This window comes from Gnatocerus cornutus, unplaced genomic scaffold (genome assembly GCF_029298725.1).
Source record: "Gnatocerus cornutus isolate USDA-ARS CGAHR unplaced genomic scaffold, icGnaCorn1.1 ctg00000023.1, whole genome shotgun sequence".
In the NCBI taxonomy this organism is placed as follows: domain Eukaryota; kingdom Metazoa; phylum Arthropoda; class Insecta; order Coleoptera; family Tenebrionidae; genus Gnatocerus; species Gnatocerus cornutus.
In genome coordinates, this window is record NW_028275375.1 from 4,459,221 (window position 1) to 4,477,947 (window position 18,727).

Sequence of the window (18,727 nt, forward strand, 5' to 3'; positions counted from 1 at the left end):
TTTAAGACGAACCTAAAAGTTTCAAAATTGTGTAAAAAAAATATTGTATTTTTGGTTGTGTTGGCACCACTGCGATGAAATTTGGGGCGGTTGCTATTCTTAACCCATTTAGAAACAGCACCAAATTTCAAAATTCTGGACAATAGACTCACATTGTAGAAATTTTTATTTTAAGCACAAACCCAAAAGTTTCTAAATTATACAAAAAAAATTGTAATTATAGTTGTGTTGGCGCCACTGCAATGAAATTTGGAGAGGTTGTTATTCTTAACTCATTTAGTAACTGTACCTAATTTCAAAATTCTGGAGCAATAGATCCAGATTTTAGAAATTTTTATTTTTAAGGCATTTTCAAAAGTTTCAAAATCGTATAAAAAAATTGTATTTTTGGTTGTGTTGGCACCACCGCGATGAAATTTGGGGCGGTTGCTATTCTTAACCCATTTAGAAACCGCACCAAATTTCAAAAATCTGGAGCAATAGACTCAGATTTTAGAAATTTTTATTTTTAGGTAAAACGCGAAAGTTTCAAAATCGTAGAAAAAAAATTGTATTTTTGTTTGTATCGCTGTCACTGCTATGAAATTTGGGGAAGTTGCTATTCTTAACTCATTTAGTAAAATGTAGTACCAAATTTCAAAATTTTGGAGCAATAGACACAGATTTTAGAATTTTTTATTTCTAAAGCAAACCCAAAAGTTAAAATTGTGAAAAAAAAATTCTATTTTTGGTTGTGTTGGCACCACTGCGATGAAATTTGGGGCGGTTGCTATTCTTAACCCATTTAGAAACCGCACCAAATTTCAAAAATCTGGAGCAATAGACTCAGATTTTAGAAATTTTTATTTTTAGGTAAAACGCGAAAGTTTCAAAATCGTAGAAAAAAAATTGTATTTTTGTTTGTATCGCTGTCACTGCTATGAAATTTGGGGAAGTTGCTATTCTTAACTCATTTAGTAAAATGTAGTACCAAATTTCAAAATTTTGGAGCAATAGACACAGATTTTAGAATTTTTTATTTCTAAAGCAAACCCAAAAGTTAAAATTGTGAAAAAAAAATTCTATTTTTGGTTGTGTTGGCACCACTGCGATGAAATTTGGGGCGGTTGCTATTCTTAACCCATTTAGAAACCGCACCAAATTTCAAAAATCTGGAGCAATAGACTCAGATTTTAGAAATTTTTATTTTTAGGTAAAACGCGAAAGTTTCAAAATCGTAGAAAAAAAATTGTATTTTTGTTTGTATCGCTGTCACTGCTATGAAATTTGGGGAAGTTGCTATTCTTAACTCATTTAGTAAAATGTAGTACCAAATTTCAAAATTTTGGAGCAATAGACACAGATTTTAGAATTTTTTATTTCTAAAGCAAACCCAAAAGTTAAAATTGTGAAAAAAAAATTCTATTTTTGGTTGTGTTGGCACCACTGCGATGAAATTTGGGGCGGTTGCTATTCTTAACCCATTTAGAAACCGCACCAAATTTCAAAAATCTGGAGCAATAGACTCAGATTTTAGAAATTTTTATTTTTAGGTAAAACGCGAAAGTTTCAAAATCGTAGAAAAAAAATTGTATTTTTGTTTGTATCGCTGTCACTGCTATGAAATTTGGGGAAGTTGCTATTCTTAACTCATTTAGTAAAATGTAGTACCAAATTTCAAAATTTTGGAGCAATAGACACAGATTTTAGAATTTTTTATTTCTAAAGCAAACCCAAAAGTTAAAATTGTGAAAAAAAAATTCTATTTTTGGTTGTGTTGGCACCACTGCGATGAAATTTGGGGCGGTTGCTATTCTTAACCCATTTAGAAACCGCACCAAATTTCAAAAATCTGGAGCAATAGACTCAGATTTTAGAAATTTTTATTTTTAGGTAAAACGCGAAAGTTTCAAAATCGTAGAAAAAAAATTGTATTTTTGTTTGTATCGCTGTCACTGCTATGAAATTTGGGGAAGTTGCTATTCTTAACTCATTTAGTAAAATGTAGTACCAAATTTCAAAATTTTGGAGCAATAGACACAGATTTTAGAATTTTTTATTTCTAAAGCAAACCCAAAAGTTAAAATTGTGAAAAAAAAATTCTATTTTTGGTTGTGTTGGCACCACTGCGATGAAATTTGGGGCGGTTGCTATTCTTAACCCATTTAGAAACCGCACCAAATTTCAAAAATCTGGAGCAATAGACTCAGATTTTAGAAATTTTTATTTTTAGGTAAAACGCGAAAGTTTCAAAATCGTAGAAAAAAAATTGTATTTTTGTTTGTATCGCTGTCACTGCTATGAAATTTGGGGAAGTTGCTATTCTTAACTCATTTAGTAAAATGTAGTACCAAATTTCAAAATTTTGGAGCAATAGACACAGATTTTAGAATTTTTTATTTCTAAAGCAAACCCAAAAGTTAAAATTGTGAAAAAAAAATTCTATTTTTGGTTGTGTTGGCACCACTGCGATGAAATTTGGGGCGGTTGCTATTCTTAACCCATTTAGAAACCGCACCAAATTTCAAAAATCTGGAGCAATAGACTCAGATTTTAGAAATTTTTATTTTTAGGTAAAACGCGAAAGTTTCAAAATCGTAGAAAAAAAATTGTATTTTTGTTTGTATCGCTGTCACTGCTATGAAATTTGGGGAAGTTGCTATTCTTAACTCATTTAGTAAAATGTAGTACCAAATTTCAAAATTTTGGAGCAATAGACACAGATTTTAGAATTTTTTATTTCTAAAGCAAACCCAAAAGTTAAAATTGTGAAAAAAAAATTCTATTTTTGGTTGTGTTGGCACCACTGCGATGAAATTTGGGGCGGTTGCTATTCTTAACCCATTTAGAAACCGCACCAAATTTCAAAAATCTGGAGCAATAGACTCAGATTTTAGAAATTTTTATTTTTAGGTAAAACGCGAAAGTTTCAAAATCGTAGAAAAAAAATTGTATTTTTGTTTGTATCGCTGTCACTGCTATGAAATTTGGGGAAGTTGCTATTCTTAACTCATTTAGTAAAATGTAGTACCAAATTTCAAAATTTTGGAGCAATAGACACAGATTTTAGAATTTTTTATTTCTAAAGCAAACCCAAAAGTTAAAATTGTGTAAAAAAAATTCTATTTTTGGTTGTGTTGGCACCACTGCGATGAAATTTGGGGCGGTTGCTATTCTTAACCCATTTAGAAACAGCACCAAATTTCAAAATTCTGGAGCAATAGACTCAGATTGTAGAAATTTTTATTTTTAGCACAAACCCAAAAGTTTCTAAATTATTCAAAAAAAATTGTAATTATAGTTGTGTTGGCGCCACTGCAATGAAATTAGGAGAGGTTGTTATTCTTAACTCATTTAGTAACTGTACCTAATTTCAAAATTCTGGAGCAGTAGATCCAGATTTTAGAAATTTTTATTTTTAGGACAAACCCAAAAGTTTCAAAATTGTTTAAAAAAAAATGTATTTTTGGTTGTGGTGACGCGACTGCGATGAAATTTGGGGAGGTTGCTACTCTTCACTCATTTAGTAGCTGCACCAAGTTTCAAAATTCTGGATCAATAGATTCAGATTTTAGAAATTTTTATTATACGGGCGAACCCAAAAGTTTCAAAATTGTATAAAAAAATTGCGACTGTGATGAAATTTCAAAAGGTAGTTAGTTACTCCTAACTTATTTCTTAATTATAGCTAATTTCAAAATTTTGGAGTTATAAACTTCAAATTTAAAAAAAAATATTTTTAGGACAAACTTAAAGTTTCAAAATCGTAGAAAAAAAATTGTATTTTTGGTTGTGTTGGTACTATTGCGATTAAATTTAGGCAGATTGCTACTCTGAACTTATTTAGTAACTGTACCAAATTTTAAAATTGTAGATCAAATAACTCAGAATTTAGAAATTTTTATTATTAGTGCAAACTCAAAAGAGTCTAGGCAAATGGTCTAAAAAAAGATTTAAAAGTCTTGGAAATTCAATAAAGGTCAATGAAACTATTAAACAGAATACGCAGAAATTGAAATTTTGAAAAAGAAGAACAGAAAGGACTTAAAAACAGCAAGTTTTATTTCTCTATTTTCTTGCAATGCCACACGTTACAGGCCATTGCCGCCGCTCCTTAAGAATACTAAATTATATCTCCCGACAATCAAATTAGTCGAAATCCATCTACCAACACCCAAGTCACGTCTCCTCCATTACCACTCTTCAATATAAATACAACAGATGCCTATCACAAGCGCCAGTTAATCGCTACCAACTTAACAAAATGAAGGTAAGTTTCTGCAACTCGTCCGAACCATTTCAAGCCTCCCTTAGCAGCCCAAAGCGCACCTCACCCTCCACCTCCAACAATGGGACGTTTACAAACTCGCAGACGTACGTCACGTCTTCACCTCCACCTCCAACTATTTTTTTTAATTTCAGTTCACGGTGGCGTTCATTCTAGTCGTTGTTTCACTGGCGGAAGCAGACATCCCGAGGAGGAGAATCGAGATTGTGAGAAAACCCGCGCCGTATGTTGCCAGAGGATGGACTTCTGAAGGAGAGCAGTTGAATCTTCCTCTGCGGGCGACTCCACCGACGCCTGCGGCGTCGTACGGACCGCCGGAAGTGGAAGTAACAACTGAAGAACCTGAAGCTACGACGGAGAGTGCAGAGGCTCAAAAGTCAGAGAATTTGGAAACCGAGCCCGAGAAAGAAAAGGTGGAGGCGCAACAGTTCTACCTGGTTTTGTCCCAAGGACAGAATCTCGTTTACACCATTCCGAGGAGTGCGGCGTTGGTGGCGGTGCCCAAAAGCGACCTGGTGGCGCGGATAGAAGCTCTGCCGTTCTCTTCGGCGATGGCGTCGTCCGTATTCACACCCTTCAGTGCCTCGTACATACAAATCTACCAGTGAGGAAGAGTCGTATTTATTTATTTATTGCAATAATAAAATGAGAGATGAAATTCGAGTTTTTAATGTGAAAAAAGAAAAGTTTGTATTTTTCGCTGTGTTGGCACCACTGCGATGAAATTTAGAAAAGTTGCTTCTTTTAACTCCTGTAGTAAATGTACCAAATTTCCAAATTTTGGGGCAAAACACTCAGATTTTAAAAAGTTTTATTTTCATAGTGAACCAAAAAGTGTCAAAATCGAAGAAAAAAAAAAGTTATTTGGTTGTGTTGGCGCCACTGCGATGAAATTTGGGTAGGTTGTTAGTCTTAACCCACTTAGTAATTGTACCAAATTTCAAAATTCTAGATCAGTAGACTCAGTATTTAGAAAATTTTAATCTTGGGGTGAATCCAAAAGTTTTAAAATTAAATAAAAAAAATACTCCCCTATATTTTTGGTTGTGTTGGCGCCACTCCAAGGAAAATTGGGAAAGTTGCTACTCTTAGCCCGTTTAGTAAATGTACCAAATTTCAAAATTCTGGAGCAAGAGACTCAGATTTAGAAAAATTTTTATTTTTAAGTTGAACCCAAAAGTTACAAAATCTTATAAAAAAATTAAATTTTTGTTTATGTGGGCGCCACTGCGAAGAAATTTGGAGAGATAGTTACTCCTAACTCATTTAATAAATGTCCAAATTTCAAAAAATAGACACAGTATTAGAAATTTTTATTTTTAGGCGAATCCAAAAGTGTCAAAATCGAAAAAAAAATTGTATTTTTGGTTGTGTTGGCGCCACTGCGATGAAATTCGAGAAGGTTGCTACTCCTAACCCATTTAGTAATTGAAACAAATTTCAAAATTCTAGATCAATAAGCTCAGATTTTAGAAAATCTTAATTTTAAGGCAAATCCAACATTTTCAAAATTGTATAAAAACTATTATATTTTCGGTTGTGTTGGCGCCCCTGCAATTAAATTTAGGGAGGTTGCTACTTTTAGCCCATTTAGTAACTGTACCAACTTTCAAAGTTCTGGAGCAACAGACTCAGATTTTATAAATTTTTATTTTTGGGTTGAACCCAAAAGTTACAAAATCTTATAAAAAAATGAATTTTTGTTTGTGTTGGCGCCACTGCGAAAAAATTTCGAGAGGTAGTTACTCTTAACGCATTTAATAAATGTACCAAATTTCGAAATTCTGGGCCAATCGACACAAATTTTAGAAAATTTTTATTTTTAGGCGAATCCAAAAATGTTAAAATCGAAGAGAAAAGATTGAATTTTTGGTTGTGTTGGCTCCACTGCGGTAAAATTTGAGGACGTTGCTACTCTTAACCCATTTAGTAATTCTACCAAATTTCAAAATTTTGGATGAATAGACTCAGTATTTAGAAAATTTTAATTTCGGGGTGAATCCAAAAGTTTCAAAACTGTATAAAAAAAATATATTTTTGGTTGTGTTGGCGCCACTGCGATGAAATTTGAGGACGTTGCTACTCTTAACCCATTTAGTAATTCTACCAAATTTCAAAATTTTGGATGAATAGACTCAATATTTAGAAAATTTTAATTTCGGGGTGAATCCAAAAGTTTCAAAACTGTATAAAAAAAATATATTTTTGGTTGTGTTGGCGCCACTGCGATGAAATTTGAGGACGTTGCTACTCTTAACCCATTTAGTAATTCTACCAAATTTCAAAATTTTGGATGAATAGACTCAGTATTTAGAAAATTTTAATTTCGGGGTGAATCCAAAAGTTTCAAAATTGTATAAAAAAAATTTTTGGTTGTGTTGGCGCCACTGCGATGAAATTTAGAGAGATTGCCTATTTAGTAACTGAACCAAATTTCAAAATTCTGGAGCAACAGACTCCAGATTTTATTTTTTTTTATTTTAGATCAAATCCAAAAGTTTCAAAATTATTTAAAAAAATTGTAATTCTGGTTGTATTGGCGCTACTGGAATGAAATTTGGAGAGGTTCCTACTTTTCGTACATTTATTAACTGTACCAAATTTAAAAATTCTGGGATAAACCCAAATTTTAGAAATTTTTATTTATAAAGCGAACCCAAAAGTTTGAAAATTGTATAGAAGGCATTGTATTTTTGGTAGTATTGGCGTCACTGCAATAAAATTTGGAAAGGTTGCTACTGTTAGTTCATTTAGTAACTGTACCAAATTTCAACATTCTGGTGCAATCGACGCAAATTTTAGAAATTTTTATTTATAACGCGAACCCCAAAGATTTCAAAATTGTATAAAAATGTTGTATCTTTGCTTATGTTGGCACCACTGCCACTGAAATTTCGGGAGGTTGCCACTTTTAACTTATTTAACAACTGCACGAAATTTCTAAATTCCGGAGCAACAGACCCAATTTTTAATTTTTTTCTTAAACACCCTGTAATAAACGTTATTTATGCAACTAGGGTGGTAAAACTTCGCATTTTTATGACGCTAGAAAATTTCCCAATTGTTTTGAACACCCTGTAGTTTTGTTATTTATGCATCTAGAGGTTCGAAAGTTGGAAAACTTCTTCGTCCAGGAGAGACATTTTAGTTTCAGAAGAATGGAATGACCAATAATTTATTAAACACCCTGTAAATCCGTTGCTGGTGTGGCTATAATAATGAAATTTGACCAAGAGCGACCTGAAGCTCCGCCGTGCTCTTCGACGATGGCGTCGTCCATATTCACACCCTTCAGTGCCTTTTATATCCAAATCTACCAGTGACGAAGAGTCGTATTTGTTTATTTATTGCAATAATAAAATGAGAGATGAAATTGGAGTTTTGAGTGTGAAAAAGGAAAAGTTTCCCCTCGTCCGTTCTTTAAAGCGAGAGAGGGCCGGCCGGCAGTCTGTGCCAAAGTGCAGATATTAAATTTGTGGAATTTTGCGGTGTCCTGAATCCGCTGTAGATTGTGCAGAATGGAGAATAATCAGTTCTCTCAGTAGCACGCAAATACATTCCCCGCGTTCCTCCTCGGCTACAATTCCTTTAAAGTTAAAACAAAATTCGTAGCGAGCTAATTTCGTCCCGATCAATTAATTTTCATTTTAATAAATCCTTTCATCCGCCGATTCCTCCATCTCCAAAGGTTTGTAAATAAGCCACTTACAAATCGATCTCCAATGGAGTTATTGTGTCTAAAATCGCATAATGGTGTAGCTTCGAGAGTTATCTGCCGTATCCTACATAAACGGTATTTGAGCAAAGTTCTCAAGTGGAGCTCAGATCGGTTGACAAAGCCGTCTTGCTGAGGATCCGGCTGTCGACAACGTGGGAGCCGCTTTTGTTGGATTTCACCCGTTGATCTCAACCACTGTTAAGATATTTATCAAAACCGACAACCGAAACTCGCGATAACATCCACAATGTTTAGAAATTAATAAAATGTGCGGATTTTTGGTGAATGAAGCACTGATACGTTCCGGAGTTCCGGAAAAAAACGCATCGAGATGAACCGGAAGTGACGCCTTGGTGCGAGTCACAGCCGCCTTTGACGCCCCGAATCAAAGTGTCAACAAACAAACGACATTAGGAGACGGGACAGGGAAGATCGCTGAATCAATACCCTCGAGACACTCCACCGTGACGTCACGGAAAGAAAGGGAATGGGGTCAGGGGCTTTTGACTATTCGGGGTAGCGAAAAATCGGTTGCAATCGAACTAAACTTTGCAGTTTCATTAAATTTTTAAATGGACGAAATTTTTATGATCAAAAAATTATCCTGTAATTTTGTAATTTTTTGAATTAAAGAGTTCCGGATCTTATCACATTTGGTTTCTTTATTTAAAGGACCAATTTAGAAAAATTTAATTCAAAGAAGAAAAATTTTTAGACAATTTTATTTTTAGAGCAAACCCGAAAGTTTGAAAATGGTGTCAAAAAAAGTTGTATTTTTGGTTGAGTTGGTGCCACTGCCATAATATTTGAGGAGACTTCTACACTTAACTCATTTATTGACTGCACCAAATTGCAAAATTCTGGAGAAAAAAACTCAGATTTTATAAATTTTTACTTTTAGGGCAAACTCAAAATCTGAAAAGTCTCATAATCGTATAAAAAAGTATTATATTTTTTGTTGAGTTGGCGCCACTGCGATGAAATTTGGGGAGATTGCTACACTAAACTCATTTATTAACTGCACCAAATTGCAAAATTCTGGAGCAAAAGACTCAGATTTTAGAATTTTTTACTTTTAGAGCAAACCCAAAATCACAAAAGTCTCATAATTGTATAAAAAAATTATTGTATTTTTAGTTCTGTTGGGGAGGTTACTATTCTTAGCTCATTTAATCAATGTACCAAATTTCAAAATTCTGGAGCTATTAACACAAATTTTAGAAATATTAGAAAGTTTCAAAATTGTATCAAAAAGTTGTAGTTTTGGTTGTGTTAGCGCCACTGCGATGAAATTTGGGGAAGTTGCTACTCTTAACTCATTTATTAGGTGTACCAAATTTCAAAATTTTAAAGCAATAGATTCAGATTTTAGAAATTTTAATTTTAGGGACGAATCTTAAAGTTACATAATTGTTTAAAAAAAATTGTATTTTGGGTTGTGTGTGCGCCACTGCGAATAAATTTAGGGAGATTGTTATTCTTATTTTATTTAGTAACTGTACCAAATTTCAAAATTCTAGAGCTATTAAACAGATTTTAGAAATTTTTATTTTTAAGACTAACGCAAAAGTTTCAAAATTGTATAAAAACAGTTGTATTTTTGGTTGTGTTGGTGCCACTGCGATGCAATTTAGGGGTGTTGCTATTCTTAACTCATTCAGTAACTGTAACAAATTTCACAATTTTGAAACAACAGATTCAAATTTTAGAAAATTTTATTTTTAGAGCGAATCCAAAAGTTGCAAAATTGTTTCTTTAAAAAAGTTGTATTTTTGGTTCTGTTAGCGCCACTGCGATGAAATTTGGGAAAATTGCTACTCTTAACTCATTTAGTAACTGTGCCAAATTGCAAAATTCCTGAGCAAAAGTCTCAAATTTTAGAATTTTTTACTTTAAGAGCAAACCCAAAATCTCAAAAGTCTTATAATTGTATAAAAAAATATTGTATTTTTGGTTCTATTGACGCTACTGCGACGAAATTTGGGAAAATTGCTACTCTTAACTCATTTACTAAATGTATCAAATTTCAAAATTCTAAAACAACAAACTCAGATTTTAGAAATTTTTATTTTTAGGTCGAATCCTAAAATTACAAAATCTTGAAAAAAATTGAATTTTTGTTTGAGTTGATGCGACTACGATGAAATTTGGAGAAGTTGCTATTCTTAGTTCATGTAGTAACTGTACCAAATTTAAAAATTCGGGATAAATAAATTTAGATTTTAAAAATTTTTATTTATAAGACGAATCCAAAAGTTTCAAAATTGTTTGTAAAATTGTATCTTCGTTAGTCTCGGTGCCACTGCAATGAAATTTAGGGAGATTTTTAATCTAAACTTATTAAGTAATTGTACTAAATTGCAAAATTCTGGAGCAAAAGACATAAAATGTTTAAAGCAAATTTAAAAGTTTCAAAATCGCATAAAAAAAACTGTAATTTTGGATGTGTTGGCGCCACTGCGATGAAATTTGAGGAAATTGCTACTCTATACTTATTTAGTAGCTGCACCAAATTTCAAACTTCTGGATAAATAGATTCAGATTTTGGAATTTTTTATTTATAAGAGTCCAAAAGTTTCAAAATTGTATAAAAAAAGTTGTATATTTGTTTGTTTCGACGCTACTGCAATGAAATTTAAGGAGATTTCTATTCTTAACTTATTTAGTAACTGTACTAAATTGCAAAATTCTGGAGCAACAGATACAAATTTTAGAAATTTTTACTTTTAGAGCAAATCCAAAAGTTTCAAAATCGTATAAAAAAATGTATTTTTGGTTGTATTGGCGCCACTGCGATAAAATTTTGAGAAATTGCTACTCTTTACTTATTTAGTAGCTGTAACAAATTTCAAAATTCTGGATAAATAGATTCAGATTTTAAAAATTTTTATTTTTAAAGCCAAACCAAAAGTTTCAATATTGTATAAAAAAAATTGTATTTTTGGTTGTCTTGGTGCCACTGTTGTGAAATTTGGGAAGCTTGCTACTCTTAAATCTTTTATTAATTGTACCAAATTTCAAAGTTCTGGAGTAATAGACGTAGATTTTAATTTTATTTATTTTTATGAAGAATCTAAAAGTTTCAAAATAGAATAAAAAAAACTGTATTTTTGGTTGTCTTAGCGCCACTAAAATAATATTTAGAGAAGTTGCTACTCTTAGCTCCCTTAATAACTGTATAAAATTTAAAAATTTAGGAACAATGGACTCAGATTTTAGAAATTTTTATTTTTATGACGAATTCAAAAGTTTCAAAATAGCATAAAAACTGTATTTTTGGCTGTGTTGGTGCCATTGGGATGAAATTTGGCGAGGTTGTTACTCTTAGATCATTTATTAATTGTACCAAATGTCAAAATTCTAGAGCAACTGATTTAGATTTTAAAATTTTTTATTTTTAGCTTAAACCTAAAAGTTACAAAATTGCATAAAAAAAAATCTTAATTGTGATTGTGTTGGCGCTACTACAATGTAATTTGTGGAGGTTGCTATTGCTAATTCATTCATTAACTGTATCAAATTTTAAAATTCTGGAGCAATGCATTCAGATTCTAAAAATGTTTGTCTTTAAAGCCAATTTAAAAGTTTCAAAATTGTATAAAAAATTGTATCTTTGCTTGTGTTGGCACCACTGCGATGAACTTTGTGGAGATTACCACACTTAACTCGTTTAAGAACTGCACTAAATTTCAAAATTCTGAAGATTTTAATTTTTTTCAACACCCTGTAATAAGTGTTATTTATGGAACTAGGGTGGTGAAATTTCGCAGACTTGGAAAAATCCATTTTATTTTGATGACGCTAGAAAATTTCCCAATTGTTTTTAACACCCTGTAGTTTTGTTTTTATGGAGGAGACAAATTTAAAGACATTTTAGTTGTAGAAGCATCGAAAAACTAATTTATTAAACACCCTGTAAATCCGTCGTTGGTGTGGCTAGAACAACGAAATTTCTGTCAGTCAATGTTGATGTCGATGCGTTTCAAGAATAAAATTCGCTGGCCTAAAGGGTCGACCACCTGAGAAATTCCTAAGTAAGTTTCCATCCCAACTTTCAAGTCAGCACTTCCATAATGGTAAATTACAACTGTTGCCGCAATCTGCGGTGCGCCCCGAATCAAAGGCTCCAGCAGCTTTGTGAGGTCCTGACTAATCTGCCCCCGAGGGAATCGTTTGTTACAGTATCAGTTGAGTTGATGGTTAGCTGCAAGTGACACATTTGTTAAAAATGCGCGCCTGCCGCCCCCTTTTGCAAGTCGCGCCTCGGGACACTCACTAATTGAAATTTTAACATTCAGCGTTTAACCAATTTACTGCAATTGAATTTTCAACGCAACCACAAACGATCGTTAATGAAATTATCACGCATTAATTAAAATTTGTTCAAATCGTTGAAACGTGCTTTGTGCGGCGGTCATTGTTGAAATTTTTCGTTTTTTCGGGGCGTTTCATGTTTTTCTGCAACGTTTAATTGTTGTGTTTCTGACTTTGGCGTAATTAATTGCACACGCTTTTCTGTTTTTTACAGGTCAGCAGGTAGGTTTTTTTTCATTTTCGCGTGGTAATTAACAGGGGAAATTGTTTAAAGTACCTTTTTTGTTGATGTCATCGGCGTGGATCGTCGGGGGTGGACTCAACGGTTGGAGCGGAAACGAAGTGTTGCCCGGAGAATACCATGGCGTCGGTCTCCAACTTCCTTGGTTTCCGTTTAGGAGGCGAAGCTTATCGTATACGCTGTCGTTTCCGGTCGAAACCGGAGGATTCTGGGAGGCTTGCTCTTTTTGTGCGGCCAGATTTCGCAAAACCCGGTTTATCGACGAGACCTGGAAATATACGAAATACAGTGGTATCGCTTTCATTTCGCCCTTCAGTCATTATCGAATTCGCAGCTTGCAGCACAAAGCGAACAAGTGGTTTAAGAGTGGTTTTCACAACAATGATTTATTCCCGCCATGGCATAATTGTTCGACAACCTGGAACTTATACAAGCACCGCAACTTCGACATTATACACCATAGAAACTGCTTGACAGAACAACACCACCATGCTTGAGAATCAAAAAATTAGGCAAACGCTAAAGTTTCCAAATTGTAAAAAAAATTGTATTTTTAGTTATGTTGGTACCACTGCGATGAAATTTTGGGGGGTTGCTACTCTTAACCCATTTAGTGTCTGTACCAAATTTCAAAATTCTGAACCCATAGACACAGATTTTAGAAATATTTATTTTTAAGCGAATCCAAAAGTGTCAAAATTGAAGAAAAAAGGTTGTATTTTTGGTTGTGTTGGCGCCACTGCGATGAAATTTTGGAGGTTTGTATTCTTAACTCACTTAGTAACTGTACCAAATTTCACAATTTTGGAACAGATTGAGATTTTTAGAAAATTTTATTTTTAAGGCGAATCCAAAAGTTGCAAAATAGTTTCTCTAAAAAAGTTGTATTTTTGGTTGTGTTGGTGCCACTGCGACGAAATTTTGGTAGGTTACTACTCTTAGCTTATTTAATAACTGCACCAAATTGCAAAATTTTAGAACCAAAGACCCCGATTTTAGAAATTTTTACTTTTAGGCCCAACCCAAAAGTCTCATAAAAAAAAATACTGCAATTTTGGTTCTGTTGGCGCCATTGCAATAAAAGTTGGAGAGATTCCTATTCTTAGTTCATTTAGTAACTGTACCGAATTTCACAATTCTAGAGCTATTAACACAAATTTTAGTAATTTTTATTTTTAAAACTAACGCAAAAGTTTCAAAATTGTATAAAAACAGTTGTATTTTTAGTTATGTTGGTACTACTGCAATGAAATTTTGGGGGGTTGCTACTCTTAACCCATTTAGTGACTGTACTGAATTTCAAAGTTCTGGCGCAACAGACCCAGATTTTAAAAATTTTTATTTTTAGATCGAACCAAAAAGTTCTTATAAAAAATCTTATAAAAAAATTGAATTTTTGTTTGTGTTGGCACCATTGCGATGAAATGTGAAGATGTTACTCCTAACTCCTAACTCATTCAATAAATGTACCAAATTTTAAAATTCTGGACTCATAGACACAGATTTTAGAAATTTTTATTTTTAGGCGAATCCAAAAGTGTCAAAATCGAAAAAAATAGATTGTATTTTTGGTTGTGTTGGCGCCACTGCAATAAAATTTTGGGGGATTGCTATTCTTAACCCATTTAGTAACTGTACCAAATTTCACAATTTTGGAACAACACATTCAGATTTTAGAAAATTTTATTTTTAGGGCGAATCCAAAAGTTGCAAAATTGTTTCTCTAAAAAAGTGTGTTGGTGCCACTGCGATGAAATTTGGGGAGGTTACTACTCGTAGCTTATATAAATACTGCACCAAATTTCAAAACTTTGGAACAAAAGACCCCGATTTTAGAAATTTTTACTTCTAAGGCCAACCCAAAAGTCTCTTAATCGTTTAACTTTTGGTTCTGTTGGCGCCATTGCAATGAAATTTAGGGAGACTGCTATTCTTACTTCATTTAGTAACTGTACCAAATTTCAAAATTCTGGAGCAATAGACTCAGATTTTAGAAATTTTAATTTTTAAGACTAACGCAAAAGTTTCAAAATTGTATATAACCAGTTGTATTTTTGGTTGTGTTGGTGCCACTGCGATGAAATTTTGGGGTGTTGCTACTCTTAGCCCATTTAGTGACTGTACCAAATTTCAAAGTTCTGGCGCAACAGACCCAAATTTTATAAATTTTTATTTTTAGATCGAACCAAAAAGTTACAAAATCTTTAAAAAAAAAATTAATTTTTGTTTGTGTTGGCGCCATTGCGATGAAATCTGAAGATGTGGTTACTCCTAACGCATTCAATGAATGTACCAAATTTCAAAATTTTGGACTCATAGACACAGATTTTAGAAAATTTTATTTTTAGGCGAATCCAAAAGTGTCAAAATCGAAGAAAAAAGATTGTATTTTTGGTTGTGTTGGCGCCACTGCGATGAAATTTTGGGGGGTTGCTATTCTTAACTTATTTAGTAACTGTACCAAATTTCACAATTTTGGAACAACAGATTCAGATTTTAGGAAATTTTATTTTTAGAGCGAATCCAAAAGTTGCAAAATTGTTTCTCTAAAAAAGTTCTATTTTTTGTTGTGTTGGTGCCACTGCGATGAAATTTAGGAAGGTTACTACTCGTAGCTTATATAAATACTGCACTAGATTGCAAAATTTTGGAGCAAAAGACCCCGATTTTAGAAATTTTTACTTTTAAGGCCAACCCAAAAGTCTCTTAATCGTTTAAAAAATCTTGTACTTTTGGTTCTGTTGGCGCCATTGCGATGAAATTTAGGGAAACGGCTATTCTTATTTTATTTAGTAACTGTACCAAATTTCAAAATTCTAGAGCTATTAACACAAATTTTAGAAATTTTTATTTGTAAGGCAAACGCAAAAGTTTCAAAGTTGTATAAAAATATTGTATTTTTGGTTGTGTTGGTGCCACTGCGATGCAATTCTGGGGTGTTGCTATTCTTAACTCACTCAGTAACTGTAACAAATTTCACAGTTTTGGAACAGATTCCGATTTTAGAAAATTTTGTTATTAGAGCGAATCCAAAAGTTGCAAAATTGATTCTCTAAAAAAGATGTATTTTTGGTTGTGTTGGTACCACTGCGATGAAATTTGGGTAGGTTACTACTCGTAGCTTATATAAATACTGCACCAAATTGCAAAATTTTAGAGCAAAAAACCCCGATTTTAGAAATTTTTACTTTTAAGGCCAACCCAAAAGTCTCTTAGTCGTTTAAAAAAATCTTGTACTTTTGGTTCTGTTGGCGCCACTGCGATGAAATTTAGGGAAATTGCTATTCTTAGTTCATTTAGTAACTGTACCAAATTTCAAAATTCTAGAGCTATTAACACAGATTTAAAAAAAAAATTATTTTTAAAACTAACGCAAAAATTTCCAAATTGTATAAAAAATTTTGTATTTTTGGTTGTGTTGGTGCCACTGCGATGAAATTTTGGGGGGTTGTTATTCTTAACTCATTTAGTAACTGTACCAAATTTAATACTTTTGAAACAACAAACACAGATTAAAAAAAAATATATTTTTAGGGCAAATCCAAAAGTTGCAAAATTGTTTCTCTAAAAAAATTGTTATTTTGGTTGTGTTGGTGTCATTGCGATGGAATTTGGGAAGGTTACTACTCTTAGCTTATTCAATAACTGTACCAAATTGCAAAATTTTGGAGTAAAAGACCCCGATTTTAGGAATTTTTACTTTCAGGACCAACCTAAAAGTCTTATAATCGTTTAAAAAAATATTGTACTTTTGGTTCTGTTGGCGCCATTCCGATAAAATTTGGAGGAATTGCCATTCTTAGTTCATTTAGTAACTGTACTAAATTTCAAAATACTGGAGCTATTAACACATATTTTAGTAATTTTTATTTTTCAAGAAAAAAGTTAAAAATGTTTATAAAAAAAGTAGTATTTTTGGTTGTGTTGGTGCCACTGCCATGAAATTTGAAGAAGTTGCGACTCTTAGCTCGTTTGATAATTGTACCAAATTTCAAAATTCTATAACAATAGACTTAGACTTTAGAAATTTTTATTTTTATGACAAATCCAAAAGTTTCAAAATATTATAAAAATCTGTATTTTTGGTTGTGTTGGCGTCACTGCGATGAAATTCAGGGAGGTTGCTAGTCTTATCTCACTTAATAACTGTACCAAATTTCAAAATTTTAGAACAGTGGACTCAGAGTTTTGAATTTTTTTTATGGTGAATCTAAAAGTTTCAGTCATTATCGAATTGGCAGCTTGCAGCACAAAGCAAACAAGTGGTTTAAGAGTGGTTTTCACAACAATGATTTATTCCCGCCATAGCATAATTGTTCGACAACCTGGAACTTATACAAGCACCGCAACTTCGACATTATACACCATCGAAACTGCTTGACAGAACAAGACCACCTTGCTTGGGAATCAAAAAATTACCAATCTGCGTCCTTCATCCCGGAAAACAATCGATAAGAGTCAGGACATTTCTGAGGGTGAGTTCGTTCTTTTCCCCGGCTGCATAATAGATCGAAGAAAAAAAGGTCCTATAATGGGACGTCGTGGGGTCCCGAAGAATGGAGTGCCAATAGAGGGAGTCCTGCTGGGTTTTATGCACTCCATTGACGGCATCGACACGACCTTATTGCAATCAAGGGTACAAGACGATTGTTTAGATTTTAATTTCGGAAATGCCGATGTAATCTCGATGAGAAACTTCGGGGTTGAACTATTCCACCTAATGAACCCTAAGGTAACTTGGCCGATTTTTATTAAAATGTTGCTGCGCTGATAACGTAATACGTTTTTGGTCCAGAGGACTTTAATAGCGGCCTACACGTGGCCGACACGTGGCGGGAGAGATTATTGCACATTATGAGTCGAACGGGTGATACTCCCTTTCCTGCGATTGTTAAAAATTACGTTTTAGACATTTTTTATTGCGACGACACGTGGCGGCTAGTAATGCCATAAATTGGGAAAATTTTTATCGTTTATCATTAGAACAGATTTTCTAAAGTTTTATTTTTTTGTCAGCCCAAATTTGTTTTCTAATTTTTAATTTTGTAATTTGTCATTTCTAAGAATTACAAATTTAACCATGAGGTCAATAGATTTGGGGCCGGTTTACACAATAATTTAATTGAAATTAAGTTAATCTCGCAATTAATTTGATTGGCGGAAATATAATCACATGTCACTTTAACATGATGATAAATATTTAATCGAACTTAAAGATTTAACATAGCTTCTGTAAACCGAACCTCAGATTTTAAAAATTTTCATTTTTAGGAAAATCCCAAAGTTTCAACATTAGGTATATAAAAAATTATATTTTTTGTTGTGTTGGTCCTACTGCTATGACATTTGGGGAGGTTGCTACTCTTAGATCACTTAGTAACTGCACTAAATTTCAAAATTCTGGAGCTATTAATTCAGATTTTATAAATTTTTCTTTTAAGGCAAACTCACAATTATCAAAATTGTATAAAAAAAAGGTATTTTTGATTGTGTTGATGTTAAATCGATAAAATTTGGTAAAGTTGCTACTCTTAACTCATTAAATATCTGTACCAAATTTCAAAATTCTGAAGCAACAGACTCGGATTTAAGAAATTTTTATTTTTAGGGTGAATCCAAAAATTTTCAAATTGTATAAAAAAAATATTTTTTGTTGAGTTGGCGCCACTGCGATGAAAATTTGGAAAGTTTCTACTCTTAACTCATTTAGTAACTGTAGCAAATTTCAAAATTTTGGAGTAACAGCCTCAGATTTTAGAAATTTTTATTTTTAGAACACGAAATTCTCAAAATCGTATAAAAAAGTTGATTTTTTTGTGGTGACTCCACATCGATAAAATTTGGAGAATCTGCGACTATTAACTTAATTATTAATTGTACAAAATTTAAAAATTCTAGAGCAATAGACTTATATTTTAGAAATTTTTGTTTTTAGAGCAAGTCCAAGTCACAAAATCGCTTGAATTCTGTTATCAGGGAACTAAAATGTTGCAATTTTCTTTGAATTTCAGTGTTTAAGTTTAAAACTACAAAAATTACAGATTTAACAGTCAATTTTGGTCATTTTTAAGAAAAAAAAAATTTAAGACTTTATAATTTGCTGCAGTTACTAAACTTTTCAACTAGTTTAGTTAAATTTGGAGAACTTGCTACTCCTAACTCGATTATTAGCTGTACCAAATTTCAA

The 18,727-nt window shown here is 32.7% G+C and overlaps 2 protein-coding genes across 3 annotated transcripts in view; one reads left to right on the forward strand and one right to left on the reverse strand.

Moving 5' to 3' along the window:
- Positions 1-18,727, reverse strand: part of LOC148166487 (paired box protein Pax-6-like) — a 70,367-nt gene that overhangs the window by 22,340 nt on the left and 29,300 nt on the right. For both annotated transcript variants that reach the window (XM_088048700.1, XM_088048699.1), the window contains exon 5: positions 12,577-12,808. In XM_088048700.1, the coding sequence (XP_087904826.1) occupies positions 12,577-12,808 (232 nt within the window). The remainder of the gene's footprint in view (positions 1-12,576; positions 12,809-18,727) is intronic.
- On the forward strand, positions 4,048-4,883 carry LOC148166488 (uncharacterized). The gene is made up of 2 exons (XM_088048701.1): positions 4,048-4,249; positions 4,402-4,883. Exons 1-2 carry the CDS (start codon positions 4,244-4,246, stop codon positions 4,873-4,875), a joined length of 480 nt encoding a protein of 159 aa, XP_087904827.1. The 5' UTR covers positions 4,048-4,243; the 3' UTR covers positions 4,876-4,883.